The 25881-nt window shown below is 44.9% G+C and overlaps 1 protein-coding gene across 1 annotated transcript; it reads left to right on the top strand.

Moving 5' to 3' along the window:
• The first annotated feature begins 1602 nt into the window (after window positions 1–1602).
• FBXO32 (F-box protein 32) lies at window positions 1603–25632 on the top strand. Its single transcript, XM_053992606.1, has 9 exons — window positions 1603–1785; window positions 4790–4902; window positions 6610–6659; window positions 7333–7425; window positions 14323–14416; window positions 15233–15417; window positions 18371–18553; window positions 19741–19884; window positions 20560–25632. The coding sequence occupies exons 1-9, from the start codon at window positions 1670–1672 to the stop codon at window positions 20647–20649; spliced, it is 1068 nt and encodes a 355-aa protein (XP_053848581.1). The 5' UTR covers window positions 1603–1669; the 3' UTR covers window positions 20650–25632.
• The last annotated feature ends 249 nt before the right edge of the window (window positions 25633–25881 follow it).

Below are 25881 nucleotides of genomic sequence, written 5' to 3'. Positions count from 1 at the left end.
TATTAGGGTTTTTCTGGGTTTTTTTGAGGGTAAATACGTAACACTGTCACTTGCGAGCAGCAGATGTTGCGGAAGGCAGCGGCAGCACAGACCGAACGGCGGCAGCAGGACGGGATTAGGGCAGTTTATCCCCCCGGCCCCGCTCGCCGCGTCCCTTCAGCCCTCAGCCCCGCGCACAGGCCAGGCCATGCCGGTGGCTGCGTGTCCGGACAGCCACCCCTTCCCGGGACTGGGGCTGCTCCCGGACACCCAGAACACCCCACACACAGTGCCCCCGAGTAACACTGACTTGGCAAACCCAAAATATATGTATTGAGATACATATACCATAGCACAGGGCAAATAGGTCACAATCCTAATACAGAATGTCCTATATTTATGGAATGTGCCATAGTACGCTTTTAGCTGGGAAGGTACTCGGCCTGGGCTTGGATGCAAAAAACCCTGTGTTTTTAACATTCAATAAATAACAGTTTTACTAAAAAGTGCTGGTACGTGCACCAAATAAACTATGTGTAAACAGCATGTATATTTCATATAAAATACTGTCATATATATTTATATAGCTTTCAGTCATACATATTAATCTATAAATTATGAAAATAAATAGCACTGAATGTAAAACCATAGTACATATAAGCCCACATGAATATATAAAACAGATACATAAAATGTTATATATACACGAACCATTACAAGTATAATATATACATATAAAGCATACATTTAGAAAACATTCCCTTATATAATTTTTTTATATAGTGTTCTCTATATAGAACCAATATGTAACATTATATTTATTCTGTTTGTTTTCATAACGTTCTAAATTGATGTCTTTTAAAAGAGATAGGAGAAATTCTGTCTGCCTTCCCTGGCACTTCTTTCTCTCTTTATCTGCTTCTGCAGATCCGTGCTGCAGAGCTGCCGAGCGATCCTCATTAAAAGGATGACGGTATTTTCAGTGACACGGATCTGCCTGGCTTAACCCCCTTCGCAGAGCAGGATTTCGATTCCGTGTGCTTCTATAAAGATAACTTTGCAGTACATATATTACATGTTACACTAATATACACTATTACACGGTACAATATTGCAACACGTAAATACCTAAAGCACATTTATGAACCTCTGAAAACATGCCTGCATAAATATTTATATCTTTTGTACCAATAACTCGAATGTGGGAGCCATATATGGCATTGAGGTAGGCATAAAACGTTGTTTTCACGTTTGTTTCTATTCCGCACCCAAAGCTTTCTGCACGCACCGCCGGCAGCGCGAGGCCGCCGCGCGCAGCCCGGAGACCGCGCACGCGCGCGGGGCTCGGGGGCGCGCTCAGCCGGGCACGCGCAGCGCCGCTGGCCCCGCCCCCACCCCGCGGGCGGGGCCTGCCCCGATAAACACGGCCACGTGCGGGGGGGCGGGGCCTGCCCGCGCTTCCGGCAACACGCGCCCGCCGCAGCCACATAAATAGCGCGGAGCGCGCCCGCAGCCACCGCACCGCTGCAGCCGCCGCTCCGGGTGCTGCCCTGCTCTGCCCCGCATCGCTCCGGGTAACTGCCCTGCTCTGCCCCGCACCGGGTTCTGCCCCGCCCCGCCCCGTCCCGTCCCGCTCCAGTCGCCGTCGCCGCACCCAGTCCCGGTGTTGGTCCCTCTCCGTGCCGTCGCCATGCCGTTCCTGGGGCAGGACTGGCGCTCCCCCGGGCAGAGCTGGGTGAAGACGGCCGACGGCTGGACGCGCTTCCTGGACGAGAAGAGCGGCGGCTTCGTGGGCGACATCAGCAGGTACCGGCGGCGGCGCGGTCCGGCCCCGCTGCCGGGCGGTGCCGCCAGGGGGCGCGGTGCCGGGGCGGGGGAGCTGTGAGGGGCGGACGGGGCCCCTCGCCCCGGGGGCGCCCCGGTGTCGGCGGAGCGGGGTCGTTGTCTCGGTGACCCCGGCCCTGCCGGCGGAAGGGCTCGGCGGCCCCTCCGGGCCTAAAGAAGCTCCGAACTGGGGTCACTCAGCCCCCGGCGGGGTCCCCACATCCCTATGGAGGCTGTTCCTTCCCAGGCGGCTGGACCGTCCTTATGGCTGTGGAGTGTGGCGAAAAATCGAGGAGAAGATGAAACATTCACCTGCCCCGCGGCCAGAGGGGCGCCGGCCCGCCGGGCGTCTCCTGGGGGCCCTGGAGGTGGCTGCCCACCCTCCCCCACAAAAACAACCTTACTTGGGGCTTCCCGGTCTCGGACTGGGAAGGATGATGTGTCTGAAGCCATAAATCTTCCCCAGGCCATGAGTAATATACCTTACGTGCTGCTTGACTAATCTGGCTGCAAAACATCAACAAACCCCCAAGATGGTGCGGGCAGGAAGCTTTGCAGCGCGTGGGTGTCGTGGGCTCCGGCAAGATCGCTCCTGTAAAAACCAAACTTTTCTCACAGAGCTGCATCTTCTCAGCTGTGTGCTGCCAGGGCTGGGGTTGCTGCCAGGATGCAACTGGGCCTGGGGATGGGTCAGGAATGCCCATGACAAAGGGCCTTGGAGTAAGAAGGGATTTGCTGTGAGCCACTTGTGCAAGAAGGCTTATGTAGCAGGTATCTCCTGCTGTCTTTCATGTAAGCCGTAAGTAAAAATCAAGTTTAGGTTTGTAATTTGTAAATAGGTAGAAAAATGTCTGACTGATGGTAGTGTTGGGAATACTGAGTTTAGCATGGGTTTATTCATCCCTTTTCCCATTGAAAAGCCAAGAGGTGACATATTGACCCGAGGCTGAGGTCCTTGCAGTGCCAGGTCCAGGTGCCCAACTGCTCAACCTGTCAAGATGATGTGGAGAACTGTGTGGAAACCTGGCAGTACATAAACAGGGTAATAATCTGCCTCCTATGCTGGAGTTCATCCACTGCTGCTGTTATTGTGGTTTCAGATTACAGAGTCATTCAGTAGGAAGTCAACAGGCAAGCGTGTGCTGTTGACATGTGAGATTTAAAGCAGATCCATCTTGTGCTCTTGGGCTCAGATTCTGCCACTGCATGGGGCGTGTTAACTTGACCCCCATTGATTTTGTGCAACCATGATAAAACATGAGCTTGGCTATTCCAAAATAGCTTCTTCCTTGCTGCCATATTCTGTTCTCAGGTTTTGGTACCCCCAGCAGGAAGCAGCATGGATGGGGTACATGAGCAGCTGAGAAGTTCTGCTCTCAGGCTGAGGTGGTTCTGAGCAAGCTGCAGCTGGCAGAAGTGTCTGGTTCCTCACATTGTTGTTTCTGTGAATATTGTTAACCTTCAATGCTGCTGCTCTTCCCCTTCTGCAGTGCTGTGGTGGAGCCCCGCAAGGGGGAGGCGGAGTACGAAGGGGGAGCTGAGAGTCGTGGTGTTCTGAAACTGGGAGAGGTTTCTTCTACCTCTGGGGCCATGTGCAGGTGCCAAACCAGAACATCCATCTAGACTGTGCCTCAGAGGATCTGGGTCCCTTCTGGGGCTGAAACTCTGACTTGGTCACTTGACTTCTGCGTGTGCTGGTGGTGTGGCCATGCAGACAGCTAGTGAACAGGGGAAATAAGTCTTGTCCCACAGGTTTCATTCCTTTGCAGGAGACTGTGCTGAATAGCTGTCAGAGGTGTGTTTGGTATGGTGCTCATGTTTGGGTTTTGTTTGAGACTAAGCAGAGTAAGCACATGGCCTGTACAGGAAGCTTGCTGGCTGTGTAAGGGTCCTTGTGGCTGTCTCAGAGGAAGCTTGCCCGGGCTGCAAGCAGCAGCAGCATGTTTTAGCACCTGTCATAGCTCCAGGGCTGTGTGAGCCACAGTAGCTGAGAGGTGCAGTGAGGTGCCTGGGACCCTTCCTCGAGTTCAGGCCTGCGGACAGCCATGCTTCATCCCTTGCAAGCCGCTAGAGCGGTGGGGATGGCTCTGTTTTGTTATCCTGGATGCATGGCCTGTCTTCTCCTTGGCACCTGTGAGGCACCCTGCAGCTCTGGGCAGCAGGCTGTGTGCTGGGCCTCTGCTGAGAGCCCCTGGTGGTGCTGCCCTGCCACCCCCAGGGATCTCTGCAGCAGTGCTGTGGCTGCCCAGGGTCCTCTTAGTTTTGAGCTGTGGCTTGGATCTGGTGGTTTGCAGTATGTGGGGATGTTGATGCATAGCCTCTTTATAGCTAGCCTTTCATTGCCCTTGAAGGAAATAGGGGGTTATAGCTCCCTTCAGTAATAATACAGTTATAGCAGAGCTCCAGAAGCAGGCAATGGGCAGTCTTGGACAAGAGATCCTAGCTGTTAACTTGTGTAGTCACTACTATGCAGGGTCTGGAAAACCATTTAGATAAGTCTGAACCTCAGCTAAGCTTTTCCTGCAAGCTTGAAATAGTATTTTGTGGGAACTCTTTTGTTAATAAATATTTTGAGTACATATATATGTCTTCAGGGATATCTAAATATGTCCTTCCGTAGCAGATTGCACTGAGCCAGTCAGACTGCTACCTTCACTAGGAGGATATGGTGTTACTTAAGGATAGAAATAGGTTAAAGAGTGGAAAAGAACATTGCTCAGCAGTGTCCCAGCATGAACTGTGTAATCTGTTACTTGCTCCTGTCATGGGTATCTTGGCTAGCCCAGAATTGAGGCAACAGAGGTTCCTTTAAAAATACCAGTACTGGATGCTAAAACTGTGTGCAGACTATTTCACAGGAGCAGCCTGCAAGAAGGCAGCTTTGGAGGCCACAATAAAAACCTGTCTGCTTTTTTTTCCTTGCAGGAAACATAGTGTTCAACAGAATGCAGAAATAAACAGAATCCTTGCTTTGTGTCATTCACAGCTTTTGTAAAAAAGATGATCACAACAAAGAGAATCTCTTCAACAGCATAAACTATGATGTTGCTGCCAAGAAGAGAAAAAAAGATCTGCTGAATAACAAAGCCAAGACTCAATGTAAGACATCTTTTTGGACTTCTTTTTAACAAAAGTTGCTGCGGAAGAATGGAAAATGCTTAATATCTATGTTTTTTGCACAGTGCATGAGGAGCCTTCTAGAGTCTTGAAGGGCTTTGCACCCATGTTTGACCTAAGGAGAGAACTTGGATACAGTTTAACATAATGAAGATTTATGCCCCTGTTAGTAATCCCTGTTCTGAGGAGTTGTGCTTGTTGTGTTCAGATTTTTGTCATTTGTTTGTCAGGAGGGTAATTTTTTCCTATGGTACATTCAAATGAACCAGTTCCAGTATTTTCCCCCCGTAGACTTCCTTGTGCACAACAGGCTAAATTTATTCTTCCTTCCATATGCATGTTGAGCACTAATCTACGTTACTGGAGGCTACAAGCCTGAATGTAAGCTTTGATCCTATCTCTGTGTGCGGAGTGCATGAAAAATGAAATAAGATTTCAGCTCACTCAAAACAATAGAAGGCTTGAAATCTTTGTGTGCACAGCGAGCAGTCGGGGTCTCAGATGGGGCCCTGGGAGAGCACCCGGCGGAGCCTGCAGGGACAGCAAGGTCTGCACTGGCCTGATTGCAAGATAGGTACTGGAGTTACATGTGAAGGCTACAAATGTAAACATATCCAGAGGAAATGAGTTACAATTCCCACACTGCTATTAACTCATTGTGCATCCCCCAGGATTTTGGAAACTGTTGCCAGAAGTTGGCCCCTCAGTGTATTCAGTTCTCAGAACAAACAAATGTTACCATGACAGTTTTTGGCTGGATTATGCTGTGACCTACCACTGAAAAGGGCTTGATGCAGGGTCAGCATGCCTGTAACTGAGACTGGGTCTGTCCTTTGACTTACAGTACCAGGCAGAAGTACATTCCATAGCTTGAGTTCATTAATTTACAGGTTGCTCTAGGAGTTCAATATTTTCTTTATGGAAAGGCATCCAGCAGGGTGGGGAGGAGAACTTTTTTTTTTTTTTATACTAGCAGCTAAATTGCCAGTGTGTGGTGGAAGTAGGGTCAAAAGCCCATGTGAAAATGGAGTGGGAGAAGGACTGAGCAGCATAACTGCTTATAGTACAGGCTCTTCTGCAAACAGACTTAGCAGTGTGTGCTGGGTATTGGGAAGTTATTTTGGGAAATGGATGGACAACTCCCATTCTGAGGGAAGGGAGGGGCAATTAGAAATAGGAAAATTTTGGTCCCACATAGTTTTTTCTTTTTTAGCAAGTTAGCTGCAAGCATAAGCATGCTTCTCTGAGCCTGACCTCACTGCTAAAAGCTCTCTTACATGCCTGGTGTCTCATGACATTTTTGCTCAACTTCAAATTTGACATACAATTCCAAGCCTGTAACCAAGGTAATAGTTAATAAAATCAATAACAAAACCTGGCTGTCAGCCACACTTACTGTCTGGGACCAAAGAAGAGGAGGTGCTATGGTATATCTGTGGCTGGCAGGTTAAACATTTACAGTCTTGAGCTGTGTCAATGAAACGGAAGCCTTTTTTGAGGCTTAGGGCTACAGTCTCAAATGAAGCTGTATCAAAACAAAGCAGCTCAGCAAGTTGCTAGATTTGGTTTCAAGTGTGGTGGTGTAAACAAAATCATTTATAGTAAAAGACAGTGAATACTATGAGCAGAACAGAGATACAGCTCTCTGAGGTGGAAGATTAACTGAGTGAAATGTCTTTGTCCAAACAGATTTCCACCAGGAGAAGTGGATCTATGTTCACAAGGGAAGCACAAAAGAGGTAAGTGCCTCTACAGGTTCTTTGTTCTCTTTTCTACAGATTTTTACACGCAGTGGATGATCCTGTGCTGATATAAATCAGCAGAAGCTCTTAAGAGATAAGTGGAAGTTCTGGCTTGTAGCTGGAATTTCAGTAATGATTTTAGGCCCCTATCAGGGATCCAGGGCTTGATGTACAAGGCTTTGTACATGTGTTTAAAATATGACTTGTTTGCTTCCCTCATTTAAAAAAAAAAAACAGCCATTTGCAGGCCAAGCCATAATACTGTTCTTGGCTTTCACCCAATACAGTCCTAACATGGAAAATCATTGGAATTTATCACAACGGCTTGCTTGCACTCACGGAGAGAAGTGACTGTAGGAGACTGCTCTGAACTCACACTGCATATTGAACCCCAGGAATGTGTGGCTTATTCTCACATGGAAATTCATGGGTCATGAGCAGAGCATGGGTCTCTCTTGGGAAACTACCATAATCTACATTGGGCCATGCCCACTCTTGATGTCAGTAAGTGCAGCTCAGCAGGAGCCAGGCCTGCGTCCTGTGACCGTGAGCTGCTCCCATGGTTTGTACTCATCAGCTTGCTAAATTGAGTTGCTCTGGGTCAGGTCTACCTGGTGCTGTCTGGACTCCAGTCTGCCAAAACATGACCCAGAGTGTTTTTTCTTCTCAGCGCCATGGTTACTGCACCTTGGGAGAAGCCTTCAACCGGCTTGACTTCTCCAGTGCTATCCTGGATTCCAGGCGATTCAACTACGTCGTGAGGGTGAGTCAAAATCCAGGGCTTATTTTGATGTAATGGTGGTGGGGGCTCCAAACTGAGCACCAGTTGGGTAATGGGAAGCACTGGCAAAGAAGAGATGTCTAAGCATGCAAGTGGGTGTGTTAGGCTTTTCTGCATGAAGTAATTAATGGAAGTTTTGTGAGTGGATAGATGCCCAAATCTTGTCTTTAGTTTATTAAAATGGAAAGAGAGAAAAATGTTGATAATGTGGAAAATGAGCTGTCAGGAGCCTAGCATTCCTACTACTTTTCAATTGTGTCATTCACTTTTGAAACCTAGAAAGCTTGGCTTCTAATTCCTGAGTTTTCAGTTCAGCTTCTGAAAAAGATCATGGGCTCTGCAGATGCCACAGGGTACTGGAGACCTCTTCGCTCCAGAAGCTCCAGTCTGAGGTCTGTGGAGCTTTGTCTCCATTGAGGTGATACAGGAGAGACTCAGGGCTGAGCATTTTGGGAATGAGGGGATGGGCTGAACCACTTGGTGGCACTGATCTTAACTTCTCTGTTAAGTATCACATTGCTCTTATTCCTTTGTGACTGGCAGTGGTTTCAGTGGGTGAAACATTTGTTTAGTCTTGACAACATTAGTTAGTAAAGGAGTCATCAGCTTCAAGTTTCCCATGCTCTGGCTTTGCATAATAGCTTAGGGCTTGGCATGGCCAAGGAGGTGGTAGTGGCTGGGGAACCTACTGTCCTGAGGGCTGTATGTTTATGATAATTGTATCTTTATCTGCATGTGATCTGCAAATGGATCTTGAATTTCAGAATGCTTAGCAAGATTTGGAATTCGGTAAGGTTTAAAAGAAAGTTATTAACTTGAGGCTGTTTATGAACAGCTCCTCTTCATGCCTTGTGAGCAGCTATCACTGGTGAGGCAACAGCTGTTCAGGTGTTAGGTTCTGGAGCAAACAGCAGTGGTATTGCTTTCCCTTTGAGTCAAATGTCATGAAAAGTGTCTAAGGAAGAAATTATCTGAGCCACTTCACCTAGGTTGTCTAGGTGACAAGTCACCTGTTGAAACTTCTGTCACCCAGGGACGGGTACAGGCATTGGGGATGATGACCCACTGGCTGTGTAAGAAGGGCAATCACTTGGATGTCCCACAACAGGAGTGGTGGCAGGGAGTGGGGATTCTGGGGGAGACAAAGCAGGATCCAAGCCATGTAAACTCAGGCTGTCCTAGCTCTGCTGATCTTGGGACAACTTGTTTTCCTGCCTGTGCAGAAGTGATCACCAGTGTTGAGGTAGTCGGTGTTTCCTGATATTGGAGATATATATATATACACACACACACACAGTGTCATCTTCGGGGGGATTACTGGAGAAGGAACAGTTCGTGCCAAGGCCATAACCCTTTAGTCAAATATAAAGAAGGAATGTAAAATAAAACTTGTTTAGTGCTGCAGATATCCCTTTGGCAGACTTCCTTATGGCAGTGAAGAACTCCAAAGACCTCTGCTAAGCATGGCCTCAGGTCATGCTGTACCACGTGATGGGCTTCTGCTGTTTGGCTCAATGTGGTAGATGTCTCATATGGGACTGCAATGGTTGAACAAAAGTCCCACTAAATTTTTTGAAGAGCAAACTTAAATTTCAGTGAAGTCAGTGTGGTCTGGTGGGGGGAGCTCAGGCTGACCTTCTCTCTTTTTCTCATGAGCACATGAGAAAATGAGAGAACAGTACATTTGGGATGCTTTTATCAAACACAACAGTTTTGAAAGCTATGGAAGCTGACAAGTGTCCTTGTTTCTACAAATTATCTCTTCTGAGCTTTTAAGAGTAGCTTTCCCCCAGTAGTTTTACAGATGCAGTACTACTGAGAAGTATGAAGGTATCTAATTGAGGTTGACTTGTGGCTTGGCAGTTTAAAGAAGATATTAAACCTGGTACCATGGATCAAGCTGTAAAATTGACTTCTTAAAATGAAAGGCTTGTATCAGCCAAGTCTCCAGTGGATAGTAGTTCATAAAATGCCTTATATGCCAGATTCACGCATGAAAAGCTCTGCCTCGATGTGGATCATGTTTATAGTCCTTTGCAAGTTGCAGGCCTCCTAAAGCACATGGATGGGCAATCTGTCACATGGAAAATGCCTTGAATGTTGGCAGGCAAAACATTTTTCCCTTCCTTCCCTCTCCTTGTTCTCTCTAGTTCCACTCCTTGCTCAGGGTACCTGATACTAATGTCATGCTGCTTAATTCACCAAGCAAATGCTTTCCAAGGAGGGGAGCTTGGAAATGGAGGATGGAAAAGAATATGATGATGTCTGTAGGGCAAGAAAGGAGAGAAACGGCTGCAGGTTTGAGGTTCTGCTGGCTATACCCAAGCTTGCCCTATAGAGACATAAGCTGCATCACTTGCTGGTAGGATAATGGGCCTTCAGGCTTAACATGAACATACGTTTCTGAATTTCTCTGAACTTAAGTGAATAGTCCTTAAGTGTCTTTAGTGCTTGCTTTCTTGTCACAGAAGTTTCTGCTTTAGATACACTCAAACTAAGTTCCTGGAGTTTCTAATGGTGCACAGATGAAATGGGCACCTCCTTCAAGAGGGGTGGAGGTATGAGCTGCAAGAAGCTTGGCAGATATTTTTCATGAGCAAATACCATCAGCTGGAGCCAGTAAATCCATGTAAGTGAAGCAGAAGAAATTTTCCTCTAACATCAATCTTATCTTGATAGTCTGCTGGTACAGCTCTGGAAGTGGCCAAGTTATAGGTGTTGGTGTCATGACTTGGTCCTTGCTGATCCTTCAAATTAGTGCATCTGCTTGCACGTTACAGAACAATGAGTGTTCCCTTTTTAGGGCTAATAAGGAAGTGTGTGATTGACCCAGAGGACCCAAACTGTTGTTGGTCTGAAGCAGCCCTGGTTTCTCTGGTCTTAGAGATTTAATGAAAAGACTGAAAGCATTCTGTAAACATAATTAATGGGAGCAGAGACAAAGGTGCCTGTAGCCCAGAAGTTCGTTTTCCTTCAGGAACACTGTGTTCAAGTGACAGGTTTTGCAGGCTGCTTCTTCAGAAAGGGATTTCTCATATGATGGTTGTATAGTCTCAAGGGAAGGTGCTGTTTCTGATCATGAAAGCTTAGGTCATGTTAACCTGTCTGGGCACAACTCTTCTAAAATAACATGATCTAGGTTGTGTGCAGCCTTCTAAAGTAGTCTCTTAAATTTGCTTCTTAATTTTTAATAGAGGTTAGCTCCAGGAGTCCTGGATTTATGCTGTCCTGAAAGAATATCAGCTGGATGCTGTCTCATGGAGATCTGTCAGCACCTGCACTGTAAATCATTATAACTCGCCTTGCCCTTGCTCCACCTGTCAGCTGACAGACAATGTGACATTTCAGCCACTGAAAGTGAAGGGCTGTGAGAGCAAAGTGAGGCTAGAGGAGGAATTTTTCATTTTTTGTAAGCAGTCCAGATGTGAAGAGTCACATATCCGATCATCAGGAACTTATGGATCCCCACACAGTGCAGTCCAGCTTTCATGTAGTTGGCTTGAGGTATTCAGTGGGGAATTTACAATTCAGTAGTTTGAGACTTGTGATTTTAATCACTACAGAGCATTTCCCTTTTTGAGTCAAGGTTGTACTCTCCTGTGCAGCACAGCAGGACTGCTGAGGATTTTTGGCTCTTTGTGCTGGAAGCCCCAGCAGTGGTTATTTGGAGTGTGGATTGCCTGCACACCCCTGGGTTGAACCAAGACTATGGCCAAAGTGCCATCTGGCTGTAGCGGGTCTAAGCAACGCTGCACACAGTAGTCATGGGTGCACAGCAGTGTTTTCATGGCCCTGAAACAGGGGCCCTAGTTCCCTGCCACATGGCACTGTTCTGTTTGCTTTTTTTATCTTGTGCTTATGGGAGGAGAAGGATCTGCTCCGCTGCTGAAGCTGAGAGACTTTGTTGCACTGTTGCTCCAGATGGATGGCTGGTGGATTTGAGCAGGAGCCCCATTGCAGTCAGGGGAAGTGAGCAGGTTACTGCCATGCTGGGTAGGTTCTGGGATAGCATACTGCATCTCTTGCCTTTTCTCCATAGTTCTGGGAAATCTCTGATAGCAAATAAAATAGGGAAGGATTTTTTTAGTGGAGCTACCAGGTCAACTTCCTCAAATTCTGAGGAGCTGGAAGAGTGAATTTGGACCTAATGCTCTGTTTTCCAGAGGTGTTGCAGACTTCCCAGCTCCAGTTAAAACTGGCTGGAATGCAATTACTTAGTGTATTTGAAAAGCAGACCTTTTAAAATTGCTCTTAACCTTTCCCTGTGCACTCTCTCCTACCATCTGTCCCTCTCAGCTGAGCGTGGGCTGGACTTAATGCAGCTACATCATAACACAGGCTTGCAGCTCTCTGGTCTTTTTACCCTACTCAGCATTAATCTGAATTTATCTGTCTGCTTTAGTCTGTATTATGCAAGTGGCAACATTAATTTATTTTTTTATATACTGCTATAGACCCCAATTTGGCAATCCATTAACTAAGACCATACTTGGGGCCTGTGGAAACACTAAAAGACCCCAAATGCACTGGAGCATGTGGGGCACAAATGAACTGTACTGCTTACCTGGTTTTTGTTTAGTATATGAGCACAGAAGAATAAAATATCTTTTGATTTGGAAGACTAGCTAGTTGTTTCAGTTAGTGGGGTCCCTGGGGAGTGGAGTAGCCCTAGAAGTATTCACAACATAGTTTTCATATGGAATTTCATCCTGTGTTTATTGCTGTAGGAGAAGGGAGGTGACACATGATATCTAAGCTGGTTCACTGAACATAAATTGAACCTTGGTAAACACAGACAGGGCAAATTTGAATCTGTTCCTTTGGCTAAATTAATTTTGTACCAGTTTAGTGTTCAAGGAACTGGGATTTTTATCCTTATTCTTCTAAAAGAACAGCCCTGGTGTCCAACTCCTCTGGTATTACATTACATGATGCTTACTGCTGCATGCATTTTGGTGTTTTTAGTAATGGGCACAATATTGCTAACACTCAGCCTGGAGGAAGCTGTCTCTGTGCCAGCTCCAGAACAGTGCAATCTGGAGACAGCAGTTGTTTGTGCCCAGCCAAGCTGATCTTGGGTGCATGTGTGGCCGGTGTACAGATGGAGTCTGGCAAATTGATCACTATAATCAAAGGTCTGAAGGCTAAACAGTTTAGGCTAACAGAGTATTACAGACTACTGTGGGACATTGGTTGGGTTTTTTCCCTACTTATTCATCCAGTATTTTAAAAAATGAAGAAAAAAACAACCTTTTATAAGCTTTTCAAACATCTTGCAAGCTGCCTTGCATTTAGTTTTTGTGGTGTCATTTAGCTGATATAGCCAGAAAATCCACTGATACTTGTGCACCACATATTACCCAACTCTCCTGCATCTCCCGTTTCCTCCAAACAAGCCAAGAAAACAAGCAGCCTGCCCTTGACAGGAGTTAGTGCAGGTCTTTTTTCATCTTGGGTTTTTTTTTTTGGTCATGTGAGGTGCAAGATATTAATAGAATGTAAACTCAAGGCCATCTGATGGTGGTGTTGGCCTGGATAGAAGACAGAAGAAGAGATTGGTCACTCGAGGCGACTTCACTGCTCCTAAGTGGCAGTCACATGCCAGTGCCCCAGATGAGCAGAGCATGCTGCAGTAATACCTCTCCCTCAGTTCCTGCTTCATGGCAAGCTGCCGGTGACTTTTTGGATACATTCCTGTCATTCTTATAGCAGGGCAAACAGTTCAGCTCATGACTTATCAAGTCTAATCAAAAGCCATCTTCGTTACTTGACACAAGTAGTTGCACCTTCTCTGCACTCTCTGTGGTGCCAGCAATGGGATACTGGAGCTGCAGATGATAAAGGATTAATAAGCTGGTCATGTGGCAATGTGTTGATTGATTTGTAGCATAGAAGGTTTTACCTTTCCTTTCTAAATTAAAACAGAAGTCTATGTACATCCAAAACAAATGGACTGACATGTGGGCAGTCTGTGCATTTATATAATGCTGGGGGAAGGGAGAAAGGTTTGTAAGATCACAGGCCACATGTTCTGCAGAGCATGTTCCATAGGAAACTTCCCCAGCTGTTCTTGCAGCACAGAGATGGGGAAGAGAGAGCATCCTTCCCTGTGGGAAATGCTTCCATTAACAACTGCAGCCCAAATTCACTGCTCAGCTTGCTCAGGAGTCAAGAGGTCAATGATGAGAAGTAAATTCTAATTGAAAATAAAAGCAAGATGTTCATTAGGGGAGGTTAACAAGTAAACAGGGCAGACAGGGAAAGGTGGTTTGTTATTGTCGTTGTTAGAGCTGAACAGGGAAGGAAAGTCTGGGAGGGAAGGGGTTTGTTGTGGGGAGGATTTTTGTTCTTCATACAGTACTTAACCTTTCTGTTGTGGCGACAGTGCCCTGACAAAACCCGTGCAACCCAGGAGTTGACGTAAATCGTAGAGTCTGATTCTCATTAATGGTCTGTCAATAATATCCCCATCCAAACAGGCATTTGCTCGTGTTCCCTTATGACTCTGCTTGTTTATGCCCCAGTGCAGGATGGTGACGCTGGCCGTTTGCTGTTCCCTTGGTGCAAATAGTGGCTGTCAGGCCAAGCACCACTGTGGTTTCTCTACATCTCTGAACCATGAAATCAAGTTCCCTCTCCCCCCACACTGAAAATAATTAAAATGCCTTTTTCCCCCCCCACTTCTTTAGATGTGAGTTTAATTATTTGGTCTCTGCTCTCCTTCCCTTTTGTGTTACTTTGCTCTGTTGTTCTGTCTCCTTTTTATTTTCAAGCAGCAAACAAGTCTCTGGACTGTTTTGCTGTGTCATGTGACTAGGAGTCAAGATTAGAAAGGTATCTCTGTGCTCTAAGGCTTGCAACTTCTATTTTTATCCACAGCTGTTGGAGCTGATAGCAAAGTCTCAGCTGACGTCACTGAGTGGCATTGCCCAGAAAAACTACATGAACATTTTGGAAAAAGTGGTTCAGAAAGGTAAGAAATGGAAATGGTGAGGGGGAGTCTGATTTAATCTGATGTACTTTGGTGAACCACATCCTTAACAATAGCAATGTAAAGTGGGTGAAGAGGGGCTCCACTGTTTATTTCTGTAATGCAGTTCTGCTTTCTTTTCCCTCAATGAAGGACTTAGGGGGAGGGGAGGAAATTTCTGTAGTCTAGTAGGTATCTGAGAGGTGACTCTTCCTTTCCCAGCTTTCCTCACTTACCACCCCTTCTGCATCCTACTGAGTCCTATTTTTGACTGCAGAAGATGTGGCTGCTCCTGCCCTCAGCCAGGCATATCTGCAGTCCCTGCTGCTGCCTTGTTTGCACTGTGCTGTACCTACTGCTCCCACCGCTCTGGAGGGGTGTCTTCACCTGCTCAGGGGAATTAATTGTGGTTGAGATGTGGCACTTCCCTCATGGATGTTCAGCTGTCCCTGAAGCCTGGGCATGGACAGCAGCCTGTTATTATACATAATGAGAAATGCCCATTAGCTGGGGTGGATGGGGAAGAGGTGCACATAGATAACTTCTTGCACAGTATCAGAGGGGAAAACTGGCTGGTTGCCAGTGGCTGGAAATGGGAAGTGTGGCAGATCTGATCTGCTTAACTTGGGAGGCTCTCTTTCCATCTGCTGTCTAACCTGCTGTGACTGGCTAATGTTTAAGTGCTTTCCTCTAAAAAGAAAAGCACAGGCTGGCTCTCTTGGCCTGTGAAATTACAGCAAATGACTTGCCTGAGAAACATGTAGATTCAGAGAAGGACTTTGACAATTCCCATTTTTAACCTTTCCTGTTCTTCCAAAGTCCTTGAAGATCAGCAGAACATCAGGCTAATAAGGGAATTGCTGCAGACCCTCTACACATCCCTCTGCACATTAGTTCAGCGGGTTGGCAAGTCTGTCCTGGTCGGAAACATCAACATGTGGGTGCACAGGATGGAGAGCATTCTTCACTGGCAGCAGCAACTGAACAACATTCAGATCACCAGGGTAAGCACAAATCCTAAAAGCTAAAAATATTGTCTCCATCGTGAAACTTTTTTTTGTCAATGGCTCTCATTTGGGAGACTGCTTCCCACTCTACTCCCAGTGCAAGCACAGACTGGAAGGACCTGGAGTTGCCAAAATAACTGGATGCATTCCTAACATTACTTGACTCCCTTAATTCAAACTTGATGTACATAACCCAGGATCATGCTTAAGGTTACTGGTCACAGACTGTGGCTTGACTCTATAATGGCTGTGAAGTGCTGTGTGAACAGTGCTGGACAGAAAACCATCTCCCCCTCTTCAGGCCTCAGTGTGAAAAGTCAACTCAAGCTTTCTCAAATTGAGCAATTGCCTTCAAAACTTGTTTATCAGACAGCTGAGGTTTTTAGATTTGTTTAATCTGTAAATTAAATGCAAATTTTCAAATAGCTGCATAATTTCATGCTTCCTGGCTGAGAATACCAGTGATCGTTCCAGTAGTCTGGAGCTACCTGTTCCAGCTGGATGAGTCCTGCTTTTACAACATCTGTCTTTTTTCAACAGCATCTGTGGGAATGGGAAGGATGTGTTGGATGATAAATTTCTAAACTGGCTTTACATGGGAATCAAACCTGAACTTGTTCCCTTTCACACAGTCTCAGCAGGTTTGATGTTGGACTAGACCTCTGGAGGTCATCTGATCAAACCCCTCTGCTCAAGGAGGGATGCCAACAATAAGTCGCCCAGGACTATACATACTTTTTTTTTTCCTACCTCAAATTACTCCACTGAAATGCTAAAGCTTTCCCCCCATGCTGATATCTGTGGTGGTGTTCTCCTTGTAGTCTTGAAGAACTCTGCCTATGCAGACAAAAGTGCATCAAAACATTGTTTGTGAAAGGAACTGCCTTTTATACATACTTGTGTATGTTTGCAGACACTCTTTCTAAAGTAAATAAAATACATGTAGCGCATGCAAAAAAAAAAAATTCATACCACTGAAGATAACTTCAGTTCAAGCTGGAACAAAACCAGATGAATTCAGAGAAAGGAAGAAGCTCAGCTCTGTGCAGCCAGTTACTTATGGTGCAGTGAACTTGTGGTGTTTCTAAAAGGGAAAATGTCTTGCAACACCCAAGACCTAAATCATTTTTAAAAACCCCAGAAAACCAACTCTGAAAAGTGTTGTATGTGCTATAGCTGCTTAAAAAAAAAAATAAACTTCTGTCCAGAAAATGACAGCTTACTGATCTATTCTGGTCTAATCTGTGTTCTTTCTGCAAAAAAAAAATAACACATGGAAAGTTCTGGAAAAGAGTACTGAGCGAAAACTAGTAGCAGATAAGCTTTTGGCTTGATCCAGAAAACCTGTAAGGATTTGTTTGAGTCACACAAGGTTTTTTTTTTTTTTTCAGAAAAAGATACAAGTGTGAGCTTTGTTTGGGTTTTTTTTTTTTTTTTTTTTTACCCAAGAGTCTCTGAGCTTACTCTTGCCTGTTGTGCCCTAGCAAAGCTTATATGTAGACATAGTTCAGAAGAATGCAAAATGCAGCCTGGCAAGGAAGAGCAGTGGGACATGATCCAGGGATCCAGTGCATTTGTCCTACCCCAAAAAAATACCCCAGGCTGTTATGGAAAGGACTGTCCTCTGGACACTGTAGAGACAGTTCACTCCTCCTGGAGTGATTGTGTCAGGTCTGCCTGGTGGGTGGTGATGCAGAAATGGGTGTTTTGGTTGACAAGCTCAGGTCCTTGCAGGTACTGGGCAGTGTTGCTGGTCTGGGCAGGCTGGCACTGAGGCGCTGAGGGAAGGCAGGAGCTGCTGCTGTGCAGAGGTACTTATTTATTGTTCCTCTGGAGTCTCCCATGCCGTGGGATGGCTGGAGATGGGACCACATGATTAAAAGCAGCCTCATGCAGTGTTTCCCTGCTGCTGGTGGGCTGTGTGCTGCTTGTTTGAAACAGTTAATAGCTCTGCCAAAGATGAGGCGGGTGCTGTGACTCTGCAACTTAAAATAGCAGCATCTCTGTGCAGGGTAAAGGATGAACTTGGCACATCTGTCTAACATTGTTTCTTTGCTGGAGCCCAATCCTAGAAGCTGCTGTTTGCCTTAATAAGGCTGGGGCTGGTTTTGAAGCTGCAGCTGGTGCCCAGGTTGTGAGCTTTGCTGATGCCTTGCTCCTGTGTATAGCTTGGATTTCCCATGAGTGCAGGACATGCAGATCTACTGTGGTCAATTTGTCCTGGAGCTGTACCCCAGGTGGACTTGCAAAACAATCCTGGACCTTGTAGAGACTAAGCAAAGGTGGATGGGGGTGACTTTTGTCTCTTTAGGCTAGGATCTGCTTTTGTGTGGCTGAACAGCATGGAAAACCAGGGCTGTGGCCTGTGGGAAAGGGGCAAGTCCTTCAAGTGTTCCCAGAGGAACAGCAGCAGTGACCTGGGAACCCGTGCCATGAGTACTCACCAGCCACTGCTGTGGTTGCAGCAAGATCCTGTGATGATATAAGCTAAAACATGTCAGAAGTGCATGAGATTCCCAGCAGTGTGTGTAACCACAGCTGAACTTGAGAAGTAATGCCCATCTGCCTTGTGGTGGAGAGACCTAGATGGACAATAGCTGATACCACGATACAGCCAAGGTCCTGCTGTAGTGAAAGCTGATGGTGATACTTCAGGGAGCAGTCTCACAAGTTGGATGTGAGGTGGACAAAAAGGAGAGAAGGAGGCTTGGACTGCAACTCTCCTAATTACTGTACTACAGATACATGTCCTCTTCCTTGAGGTTATCTCAAACAGTTATGGGGAAGAAGGTAAAATATTTCCATGTAAAATGTCTCCTTTATTTAGAAGGGGGAATTGTTGTTTTGTTCTCTGTGTGGAGAAGTTTTTAAAAAGCAGTAGCTATGCTGTAAACTAGGATTTCTGAGGTTTTCAGCTTCCTGGGAGCTCAGTTCTGTCTGTCTCTTTCAGCCTGCCTTTAAAGGAACCACTCTCACCGACCTGCCTTTGTGTTTACAATTGAACATCATGCAGCGACTGAGTGATGGGAGGGACCTGGTTAGCCTGGGTCAGGTGGCTCCTGACCTCCAAGTGCTCAGTGAAGACAGGCTGCTGTGGAAAAAACTGTGCCAGTACCACTTCACGGACAGACAGGTACAAGGAGAGGTGCAAACTGCCATCAGTTCTTGGTGTATCCCCCCAAGAAAGAGTGTCTGCCCTGCATCTTCTCTTACTTGGCTGTCTCTTGGATCTGAGGACTGTACAGCAAGCTGATAATATAGGCTGGCATGAGAATGGCTGTGAAGATGATTTATATAGAGGGTTTTACATGCCACAGCAATGATTCCTGAAATAGGAGCTTGAGGAATTAATCATACACTGAATTTCAATCTTAATCCAGGTGGGAACAACTGCATGACTTGCAGTTGCTCCTTGCCCCACGTGTGCAGGGAAAATGTGCAGGCAAGCTCCAGCAATCACCCTGATGTCCCAGGGACTGATACCCTTGCAGAGAATCTTTGTGGATGTGGTCCATGAGCTGTACTCCCTTGCCCTTTAGAGCAAGAAATCCCCTCTGAGCTGTTCTGTGAGTGATAGGATGATATGTGGAAAACAGCCCTGCTGCTGCCCACTTTGTACCTGTGTAAACATCTCTGGCAGGCTGGTAGTCATCTGAGATCATCTAAACTTAAAAGCAAACAAACAAAAATCACTCTGTTTATGGGTGAATGTCTGGGGTGATTATACTAGGCCTCTGCACTTCAGAAACCATGTACCAGATTTCTCTGCTGACTTGGCTTTATTTGGTCACTCTGAATCTGACTTTGGAAGTGACTCTGGAGGAGTTATTTCTTTTATTACGTAAATTCAAATCCAGTCTCTGCAACTAATGAACCCTAAAAGAGAAATGGGTGTCTCCCAAGCTAATATGATAAATGGCTGACTCTTAGAGAAAAATATCTCAACTTTTACAGCTGTTAAATGCAACTCTAGTTGCTGTGCTGCCTGCCAGAAACAGTGGTCAAAGTAGTATGACATAGCTCCCAGGGTTTCAAGCTTCCTACAGTGAAGTTGATGAAGTGGGAATAGACTGTCATAATGGTACTGAGTGAGGCTGTTCCCATCAGGAAAATGCTTTTAGCTTTTTCAGCTATAAGTAGAAAGTAAGAGCTTCTTAGCTCAAAGAAGCTGAGAAGTCTTCAAAATAAGAGCTTTCTCAGTGTTGCAAGGGAGCTGTTATGGTACTGGCAAGGTTGACATGCGAGGGAGAGAACATCATGAGCTGAACAGAACAAATCAGTTTTTTGACCTGCTATAATTGTGTGTATCTTTTCTTTAAGATTCGCAAACGTCTGATCTTATCTGACAAAGGACAGCTGGATTGGAAGAAGATGTACTTCAAGCTCATAAGGTGTTACCCACGGAAGGAGCAGTATGGTGACACACTGCAACTGTGCAGGCACTGCCACATCCTTTCCTGGAAGGTATGAGGTGCTGGTGGGACAGACTTGATTTGGGGCAGGAGCCATGGGGCATCCAGTGCTTCCTCTGATTGCAGCTGGCTTAGGGTTGCAGCTCATTTGCCTGCGTAGCCTAGTGAATTCGTACATCTTAATTCTCTCTCAGCTATTAAGACCCTTTCTTCTCTGTGCTTCAGAGATCCCAACTTTATCTTGAACATGAGTATTGTCCATTGGGGCCAGAGGGTTGGAAGATGGGCATGTTTTAGGGCTGCCTGCAAGAAATCATTTTAGCACTGCCAGCAGCTTCCTCTACCCATCATATGCAAGTGGAGGTCTTGGCAACAAGATTAGCTGGAATGAAAGCTGATGGCTGCAGAACAGCTCAGGACAAAAATCTGCTCACCACTGTGGTGATATGCAAGGCATGTCTCCGGAGTTAAACTCCAGTAGTTGGTGGTAGGCTCTAGCCTCTCTTCCCTCAGAAGAGGGGAACAGAATTAATTGGATCCTTGCTGCTGCTTTTTTTGATGACTTGCCCCTAAGATATTAAGCCCACTATTGAGCTGTCGATTATTCTGGGCTCTGCTCTACCTATTTGCACATGGAATGTCTGGCAGAGGGGCAGTGCTGAGTTGGCTGATGCTTTGGCAGCCTTTCTACAGCCTCTCTAAATAGAATTGTTTCCTCCTTTCCCAGGGTACTGATCACCCCTGCACAGCCAACAACCCAGAGACTTGCTCCACCTCTCTTTCACCGCAAGAGTTTATCAACTTGTTCAGGTTCTGAACTTGGGTCAGCGCAGCTTATGCAATTCCTACAGGACACTTTGTCACATAGCTTGGACACTCCATTTGTAAATAGTGTAAATATTCATGTTTGTTTGAAGCTCCTGAGTCAAGGAACAAGAGGATCTCTGAGAAGAAAGGTGCAGTTGCTCACTGACATGCAGCACTTAAGGAATACAGACTTCCATAGAACTGGTGTATAAATACAGCATGTTGTACAGAGTCCCTTTTTTATCATCAGAGTACAAGATACAGGGCAAAAAGACCTTCGTTTTTTGTTTTTAGAAGTTAAAAATGAATTTGCCCCGCAACCATTTGAGAACTCTTTTGGTTTGTTTCTAATAGAGAGAAAGCAATATGAGGCTAGGACTGTTGAACTGTTCCTCCATCTGGTTTTATTTAGCATACATATTTATAAGTATGACATTTTAGAAATATTTATGAAAAATATCCCTGTGACAAGTTTAATAATACTTTAGTGCTTTTAGAAGGACACATTCTGAAATACTTAGGATAGAAATCTAGCCTACTTGCGAGACAGAATCGCAACATACCACTTTCTACCTCCAATAGATTGAGTACCTTTCAAACAAAAATCCGGTGTACAATGTGAACTTTTGTATTTTGTACAATGATTTAAAGGGAAATGTTTGTGATAGTAAGCATCTTTTCTTGTATTAATGCTTACCTCTTTACATTAGTTTTCTTGCTCTACTCAGTGCTTGAATGCCTAGATGATAGGCACCATATGAATACCTAAGAATCTACTCCATCCTCTTTTAATTTGTTGGTTTTATGAAAGACCATGCAAATGTGAAAAGAGAAGACAAAAGGATGAGCATTATCTATAAGGGAGGAAGTTCTATGATAGGGAAACAAAGGACTGGATTTAATCTCACAAGGTAAATTCTTATCTACTTCATTAGGTTAATTGCACTAGTTGAAATCCTAAGTAAGGTTAGTATCTGTTTTTTCAAGCCCATGTTTTCCAACATATACACTGCTCTATATTCCCACTGCTGTCAAGTGAATTCAGTCATCTTGGAGCTGGTAAAATATAGGGAGAACTGGGCCATTGAATCTCATTAAATTATGGGGTTTTTATTCACTGGAAGACTGTGAGACTGGCAGCAAATGTTTAGTTTCAGAGCCCTGGAGCTTAGGGAGTGATTAGTATTTAGTATTCCTTGGGTAAGCAAGGAATTTCCAACATCTTTGGTTCTTTCTCCATGGGCAAAGACCCAAGGACCCTAGTCCCTTCTGCTTCCAGTGCTGAGCTGCTTTATGAGACCCTAACCCACAGCTAAATTTTCAGTCCTACAGAGTAAGTGGCCACTTCACCATGGCTGTGATCTGGCTCACTGTCTCCTCTGTTGCATGCAATGCTTCACTTTTCTCTACAGTGGAGCTTGAAGAATCTAGCTCATACATACCAATCTGAAAACCTGCAGTGGAAAGTTTTTGCTGTTTGCTAGTGGATTTCCTGTATAGCACTTTCTCTGTGTATGATGTAAGCAGGATACCTCGTAAGGGTAAATATTTCGTGGGTTGTGTGTGACTGTGTACAAAAATTTTGAGGAAAAGGAGTACTCAGGACAATTCAGGAAGAACTACTTGAGTTATTGTTAAATATGCTGTTCCTTTTTTTACATTTTTATAACTGACTTTGAACACTTTTCTGTAGCTGTTTGTATTTTAAAATGACAATATTTGCATTTTTGCAAACTAAATCACTTTGCATATTCTTGGAAGAGATGTGAAAAGGGAAAAAAGCTGCCTCTAGATGGAGCAGTGGGAAGAGGGGAAGAAAACGTGGAAAATGCTGACAAGAACTGTTCTTCTCCAGCCACCTAACAGCAAATCCCGAGTTTTTGCTCTTCCAGAGAGTTCTGTGAGCCTGCACCACCCTTAGCCATGGCCCAGAGCTCGTCACTCTCCAGAGATGAGGGGAAAACACATGCAGGATAACAAGCTTTATCTTGGTGTTGATGCCCCATTCATCAGTTTGTCTGCTGGTGGAAAGCATAAGCCTCCTGATCATACTCATGTCAACTGAAAGTGATTTAAAAACTGCTACCTTGGAAAAATATACTTGTGCTTGTTTGGGGGTGCTTGTGAGTAAAGGAGGCCAGTTTCTGTTTTCCTTCCTGTGTTGATGACAGCGGGTAGACAAGGCTGAAATCTGGCTTCGTGAGTGAGGACATTAAGGAGTGAAACTTGCAAGTGAAGTGAGTGAAGCATTGCCACTGAATTTGGAGAGTCCTGTATCTGCTTTTTCTAGCAGTGAGACCTGTCCCCTTGGCATCTTTTGTTTCCAGCTCTGACTTGGGGTTGGTTTGTTTTGTAGTTTTGTCTCTGCCACCCATAGTGAGCCAACATGTTGTGATGAGGAGGCAACATTGCCATATTTTGGTATGAAATGCTGCAGCACTCTGCCTACTCTGCATCTGTGCCTAGCACTTACCCTCTGTGAGATTGTGACACTGAGTGAATTTTAAGCTCAGATTTGAATCTGGCCTACTGCATTCCTTGTGTAAGAAGATGGAAATTCTCAATGTTGAGTTGTGATTTGGGAATGTCTTGGCTCCAGCCATTGCCTCTATCAACCCTTCACTGGCCTCCTCTACCCAGAGACCAGGGGTCATACTGACAACAGATTTAATGTGTAACTGAGGCTCCTATTTATAAAACTTACTTCAATTACTGTGTATTTTATTTCTTAGCACTGTAAGGGTCAAAGTGCTGAAGATTATTTGTTATACATAGACGCTTGTCTGTTACTTGTGTGAGGTCTTGGGATATTGCTGTCAGTGTCCAAACTAGCAGCAAACCAAGCAACTACTGTACAAAACAAACTAAACAAAAAGAAACAGAATAAGCCTTATTCAGTTACTACTTCAGTCATTACACTCCTGCTGCAGCAATTGTCAAAGATGGCCTTGGTCTCTTTGGGGACCCATTGTTTCTTGAGTGGCTGGTACAGGGAGATGTTGCAGTGAATTCAATAGTCTTGGTTTGTATTTTAAACAAAATGTTGTTGCATCCCAATATCTTCCTCATTTACAAACAAAGCAATCAGTGTTTTAGGGGTGTAAAGGCATCTGCTTGGCTGAGGATGGCAGAGTAACAAAACTCACAGTGATATCAGGGGCTTCCAGGTGGGATGGTTTACGGCTGCTCTCAGGCAAAAAGGACCTCTTTATTTTATGACAATTGTGGCAAAGCTGTTGTGAAGGGGAAAACAGACTTTTGCTTGTATTGTGGAAATTGAATGTTGTTTTCAAATAACACTTCACTTTCCAGTTAGTTGATGCATTTCCATTAGATATGCATCAGTTCTTATACTAAGAAAGGAGAGTTTTTCCTCTCTTTGGGGTTTTTTCTTGCCAGCCTATCCAGGGAAATTTCATTGTCTTCAGAGGATGTATTAACTAGTGCAACAGCATAGAACATGGTGCTGTGAAGAGGAGAAATAGATTCATGCAAGGGAGGAGGCTTAGGAGGGGAGAGATCCTGGAGATCTCTGTTTCAGCTTTCTAGAAGAGGCCAGTTTTTTTGATGTGGTGGCCATTTCAAGAGGCAAGATTTCAGCTGTACATACCTTAAGCCATTTATATTAACTATGGTATGCTGAAGTTTGATCATAAAGTGTGTGTACCTCCTCTTAGGTTTAATGGGTTTCTTTTTTTTAACTGGGAGTTGCTAGATCCTTAATTATGTAAAGTGATTAGGAAAATGTGTATTGCTCTGAAGACATTGCTTTGTATGTAAACATTTAATTGCACCCTGCCACTTTCTGCATATGGGAATATATTTTACATTGTTTTTCTTTGCCCCAGGTTTTAAACTGTTTGTATTCCCATTTCTGTTTGACTTCAATTACTTTTGGGAAGCTGTCACCTTCTGGAACATACACAGGTACTAAACCAGCTTTTCCTGCCCAGAAAATTCCTTGGCCCTTAGTTGCTAGAATTTCATTTAGAGCAGGAACATTTCAAACCCCATTGTGTAGCAAACAAATCAGATGTGCTTTTCACACTGACACACTGATCTGCTTGGTACAGCACACCAGCGTTGTCCTCTGTGGTTGTCCTTACAAACATGTTGCACATCTTCCCTGTAGATCAGCACCTTGCCAGAAAGACATAGCTTTGAATTAAAATGTCCCTCTTTCTAGCTGGCCTGTTTGCACAAGCACAGGCCCTGTGGAGCTGATGGCTGATCAAGCTGGTACAGACTCACTCCCTCCTTCAAGGTTTGGGACTCTGGTGTTCTGCTTGTGCTGCTTTCTCAGCTCTTTGCTTGTAGTGATGCTGGTTCCAGGCTCTGAAGCTGTGGTTGGCCATTCACACAGCTCTGTCTGTGGTTGCTGGGCTCTGAGTCTTTACCAGCACCTAATTTCTATCCAGTGTCTTCCTCCAGTGATTTTGTTAGTAGCAAATCAGCTTTGCAGGATCTGACCCTAGGATAACAAATCCATCTTGTCCTTGACACATGCAGTCTCAAGTATATAGATACTCTTGACACCAGAGAATTCCCTCTCTGTTCACCAAGTGTTGTTGCTTCTCCTCCTGAGAGGGCAACTGAGTGTGGAATTTGCCTTTCCTTAGCCATCCTGTGCTGCACAGAATGCTAACATGTCAGCTACCAAGAAAACATTTTAATTTGAAGTAGAAAATATGCTCATCTTTAGGAACTAATCTATAGTAATTATTAATACTTATATATGGAAGAGAGTGTGTGTCCTGTTTTATTTTTCCTTGAAGTTGTAACTTGAGATGATATGAAGTGAAAGGCATCCCTTATATAAGACTTCCGTTTAATATTATTGTGTGGTTAAAATCCTTCCATTATAAATTTGCACACTTTTTTCCTCTTTCCTTGCATGTTCAACTGATTTTTATAGCTGTTCTGTGCAGACAGTATTTTTGTAAAACATTTTTGACACTGAATTGCAATAAATGTTCAAACAATGTGAACCACAGAGTTGGTTGTCTCATTGCTTCCAAGGTGGTGACCTTATCAGCCTTGAGCTCCTGATGACTGTAAGCAAAGACTGTTCTGCAGGAACATCCAGAACTTGGCTCATTGTCACAGTAGAACATCCCAGATAGAGATATTGCTTCATCATATCTCAAAAGGAAATGAGCCCTAGCTTCCAACAGAACCTGTGCTCACAGGGAGCCTTGTGCTCATGAATCTGTGTATACTTGCCCACAGCACAGGAGTGATT

Source organism: Vidua macroura, chromosome 1, assembly GCF_024509145.1.
Source record: "Vidua macroura isolate BioBank_ID:100142 chromosome 1, ASM2450914v1, whole genome shotgun sequence".
In the NCBI taxonomy this organism is placed as follows: domain Eukaryota; kingdom Metazoa; phylum Chordata; class Aves; order Passeriformes; family Viduidae; genus Vidua; species Vidua macroura.
This window is presented reverse-complemented; position numbering and strand designations above follow the sequence as displayed.

Coding starts and splice junctions, on each gene's coding strand:
- FBXO32 (XM_053992606.1), top strand. CDS start 1,670: ATGCCGTTCCTGGGGCAGGACTGGCGCTCCCCCGGGCAGAGCTGGGTG. Junction 14,417..15,232: donor GGAAAAAGTGGTTCAGAAAG/GTAAGAAATGGA, acceptor GTTCTTCCAAAG/TCCTTGAAGATCAGCAGAAC. Junction 15,418..18,370: donor ACAACATTCAGATCACCAGG/GTAAGCACAAAT, acceptor TGTCTCTTTCAG/CCTGCCTTTAAAGGAACCAC.